The sequence below is a fragment of the Frankliniella occidentalis genome, unplaced genomic scaffold (assembly GCF_000697945.3).
Source record: "Frankliniella occidentalis isolate FOCC.00 unplaced genomic scaffold, Focc_3.1 Scaffold216, whole genome shotgun sequence".
Lineage (NCBI taxonomy): Eukaryota > Metazoa > Arthropoda > Insecta > Thysanoptera > Thripidae > Frankliniella > Frankliniella occidentalis.
Window position 1 is genome coordinate 204,919 of NW_026267342.1, and position 4,570 is coordinate 209,488.

Here is a 4,570-nt window from a genome sequence, read left to right on the forward strand (position 1 = left end):
AGCGAGTTATGTTAAGCTGGAGGAGGGGTATAGGAGGAAAGGAGGGGGCACCATAGTGCGTAAAGAAAGGGGGTGTACTTCTCCCCCCCCCCTACCCCTCGGCCTCCAGACGTGCTGGCCAGTAATTACGAAACGGGTCAAGTGTTGGTGCCTCGTCGTGCGTGGCGTGGCGTGGTGGGGCGGGGAGGTCACTACACCACGGGGACTCGTGCGTCTCAAGTGTCTCCACGTGGCCTTGCTCCTGAGCAGCCACTCCGCGCAAAGGCCTCTAAACTGCGTGGCTCCTCACGGAAGGAGGAAACGTTCCTTTTCTGTTTACTAACACTCTTAGATATGAGAGGAATTCTTGTTTACTAACACTCTTACACATGAGTAATTCTTGTACAATAACACGCTTACATATGAGAAATTTGTAATAATGTAGAAATTTCTGCGTGAGCCACCCTGTGTATATACCACCCTTATAACGATTATTAATTTAATTTCGATGTCGAAGCGTGGGTAAAGGATAGGTTAGGTTATCATAACCTATAGGGACATAGCCCTAGCGGAAAGGGTTCATTAAAGTTTAGGTTTTGGGGATTACCGCACAAAGCAGTAAATGCAAAATGACATGGCGGGGTATCATTCCTGGAATGCCAGTGCGGCTGTGGCCAGGCCTGCAGGAGGCCGGCGGGCGATTGACGGCCCTGCCGTTAACCCGCAGGACGCGCGACAACGCCCCACCGACAGTTTACAGCGGAGCGGGCCGTAAAATCGCAGTGGTGGCGATCCGCACGATGGCTGGAGCTGGAGGGCGACCTCCGGTCGGCACAGGGTGGCCTAGAGCTGGAGGGTGACCTGTGGGCGACACAGGGTGGCTGGAGGTGCACGGTAAAACAATGTCTCATTTTTTGAGGATAAAGGGAAAACTATGAGGAACTCCAATGCTTGAGGAAGAGTCCTCAGATTTCGAGGAAGTCTCCTCAAAAAATGTGGGATTTTTCCTAATTTTTTGAGAAGATTCCTCAAAATCTTAGGCGAGATCGGAGGACTCTTCCCCAAACATGGGAGTTCCTCAAAGTTTTCCCTTTTTACTCAGAAAATGAGACATTGTTTATGTGTTTACCGTGTGAAGGGCGACCTCCAGACGACACAGGGTGGCCTGGAGCTGAAGGGTGACCTCCACACCACACAGAGGGTGTGGCGAGAGGTGGGTGGCCTATGGGTCTGGAGGAAGACCTCCCGTCCCGGGCGGCACCACTCGTGCGGCACAGGGTCGCCCCGAGCAGGCCAAAGTCTCTCTAACAGATTCGCTTCCTACTCTCATCTCCAGTCAAGACTACAACAGCCAGCGTCTGTACTCGACGTTGCCCAGCCCCGCCCTCCTGGCTGCTGCTGCTGCTGCAGCCCGAGCGCATTCTCCAAGTGCACCTCTTCAGATGCTGCATGGCCCCTCCCGTGATGATCGAGGCTGTCGCTGTGCTCGGCGCGCAACTCACCGCCGCGGCCGCGCTGCCGGCGACGCTTTGAAGTACAAATGTCTCCGGGTAAGAGGGGAGAGGTGGGGGGGGGGCTCTCCCCCGAGGCGGGTCGCGCGCGCTTCGTTTCGCCTCGCTTCCGCTTCGCTTGGTAGACGAGGCCTCGCCATGGTGATTGTGCGACCCGAAAAACCCGAGATCTCTCTCTCTCTCTCTCTCTCTCTCCCCCCTCTCTCTCTTAGCGCGCTTTGTGAATACAATGTTTGATCCGGCCTTTTGCCACTCGGCGGCGCGGCCAACGAGTGGACTTTTCGGTTCTAATTAAGAACAAACCGAGCGAGCTAAAAGTGCTTTGCGGAATGTCATTATTTGTTTTCGAGCAACAACACTCTGCAACTCTGCACAGCAGTCCTGCGCCGGCGCCTCGGACACACACACACAACTATATTGTAGCGCTTTTGAAGCACCGCGCTTGCCCGGCGCGCATCCGAAACTACGTTTGGCGCGCAATTTGATTAGGACGAGCGGTCCGCAGCAAATAATTACCAACCGGAAAGCCGCTTTTACTGAGCCGGTGCCGTCCTGTGCACATCGCCCAGCTCCGTCTCGGCCCGCGTATCATCTGTATTTAGCTTCCCCTCCGCCCCGTCCCCCCGGCGGGCCCTGGCCCAGCTGGTGCGTGTCTACCCATATAATAATACGGGCACCCCGTTGCCCCCTCCGCTTCCAGCATGGCGCGCCATCGCATGGTAAAGGGTATTTTCCGGAGCAATCGACCATCGATCGTCCTTCCGGCTCTCGGCCACTCCCCTGAATGAAACACAATACTGCCCCCCCCCCCTGTCTCCCATTTCTGATAGCCGGGCCATAAAGTTTAGACACTACAACCATATAAGTATGCACAAATTTTAGGCATAATTATGCACAAATTGTGCAGAATTATGCACAAACTGAACATAGTTAGCCATAAAATTGTGCTTAATATTATGTGATGTACTTTTGGCGCGAGATAAAAATATTCGGCGATGATGCACAAATCAGAGTGAGACATTTTTACAAGTTCAAGAAATGTACTTCTGTGGCCCTTTCAGTACACAATGCCACGTGCCTGATTGTGCAATTTTTCTGTTTTGGTTACCCAATGACGGTGGAGAAATAAATGTAGATGGCTATTTTATAAGCTCAAAGTAGTTTATTGTTTTGGATGTTTTGAAAAACAACCTAATAAACAGCGCGCAGTTGACAGTGGCTAGCAGCAGCTTCCATTGTCAATTGCAGTCTTAAGGCAAGCCTGTGACGTCGCACCATCAAGGGAGTAGCCTTTAAGACACTGGCTCAGCAAGGCCGGAGCCTGGTTCATTGAGCAGGAGGACCCGCCCCTTAGTGCGCCGCTGACTTCGGCGGAGCACGTCTGGCCAGGGTTGAAGTATTGCTGAGAGGGGACGTTTCTTGTGCAGATTTGGATCTGATCGCGAAGGTGCTTGAGTGAAATGCTGCTGCAACCGTAGCTATAAGCGTTTGGCTGAAAAGAACATAATTTATTGAGAACTTATTAACTTTGGCAGGTTTTGACGAATAACCTATCGTTCATGTTAAATCGCGTAAAGCTCGAAGATAAAACCATGCGAAACAAAAAAGAGCCGCACTTAATGTGTTAAATACGTAGCTCCGAAAACCACTGAACTACACATGTACAAAAGTAGAATATCATATCAAACATTTGCCTGTTTAGTTTAGGGGGCGGCGAAGGCTACGTCAAGCTGTGAACCAGAAACAATGAATTTTCTATTTGCAAACAAATTTCGATAAACTTTCGCAAGCTCCCAAAGAAAATTACTGCGTTATAGACTGTAGGGATAACTATACACATTTTAGTGAGGGTATTCTACTCAGAAGAAATATGGTCTCACTGGGTGGTAGTTGTCACATTGACTTACACAGACACAGGCGAGCGCAAGTGCCACGAAGAGAAGAGTAAGTTTGGATGCCATTGCTGCTATGAGGTGGTCAGCTAGGTTACTGGTGATTCGCTCGGCTTCGGCAAGCTGTTTTATACGAGTAGCTCGTGCCTTCTCAAATACCAAGAGGATTGCGGATTGACACAAGTGTTGAAAAAGTGGGGGGGCGGGGGGGGCTTTACGACTACACGAGCGACGTGCGGGTGTCGGTTTCCGCTTATAGCTATAAACTGACCATTCCTACTTACTCTAAATGAGTTGTAGAACTCATGTCGTTCGGCGACAAATATCAATCTCACTACGTTCTTCCCATTTTCTAAAACCAATTTTCATAAACCAAGTTAATAACTAAGCATAAAAATATAGTTCGTAGGCATTTAGTGTGCATTCTCGTATAGCGTTTTGCAAGGTTAGGGAAAGAGTGTCCTACTGTCATGTGTAGAAATTTTTCTCCCATATGACTCGTAAGGTGTTTAAGTCTTTTCTGAGTACACCTCGCTCTCGACACATTTGCTTTGTCGTAAAACTTGTCTTTACAGTTTTCGGAAATGTGAGGTGCGATTACCATGCATGCATGCGCGTGCATGACCTGTGTCAGACGACTTTGTCACGCTTTTTTGCTAGTATATTAAGGGGCGTAACACACCTCAGTGTGTCACAGTCCTGAAATTTTCCACTGTACCTAAAAAATCGCCCCTGGACGAATGCGAATTATTTGTTAATTTCGGGACCATCGATAAATATTAAATGTGGTAACTAATATTAAGTTGTCAGAGCCAAGAGTCGGTTGCTAAAACAAAGCACTTCGCTGCCGGAGCCAACTCGTGGCTTGCTTTTAGAACGAATGCGTTAGTTCAAGTACAGAACACGAGCGAGCAGCTTGTTCTGGCAACTTTATCTTCGTTCTGACAGCTAATTATTAGCTCCCTCGACAATTTGTTGATCGATTGTCCCGAAATTAACTATTATTTAGTTCTGACGACCTATCTTTTCTGTGTGGACTCGAAGAGAATGTACGACACACTCCAAAAGCGCAACAGGAACCGCAAATATGCTTCGTTTATGGTGAAGAATGTGTCGCAGACACATCGAAAAACCTGTGTGTCGCACACTTCGCTTGTCCCTATTGACCGTTTTGACGCCTCTACTGCT

The 4,570-nt window shown here is 49.2% G+C and overlaps 1 protein-coding gene across 1 annotated transcript; it reads right to left on the reverse strand.

Moving 5' to 3' along the window:
* Positions 1 to 2,630: 2,630 nt before the first annotated feature.
* On the reverse strand, positions 2,631 to 3,487 carry LOC113213634 (uncharacterized). Its single transcript, XM_026432755.2, has 2 exons — positions 3,398 to 3,487; positions 2,631 to 2,982 (listed from the first exon to the last, which is right to left on the reverse strand). Exons 1-2 carry the CDS (start codon positions 3,449 to 3,451, stop codon positions 2,710 to 2,712), a joined length of 327 nt encoding a protein of 108 aa, XP_026288540.1. The 5' UTR covers positions 3,452 to 3,487; the 3' UTR covers positions 2,631 to 2,709.
* Positions 3,488 to 4,570: the final 1,083 nt, after the last annotated feature.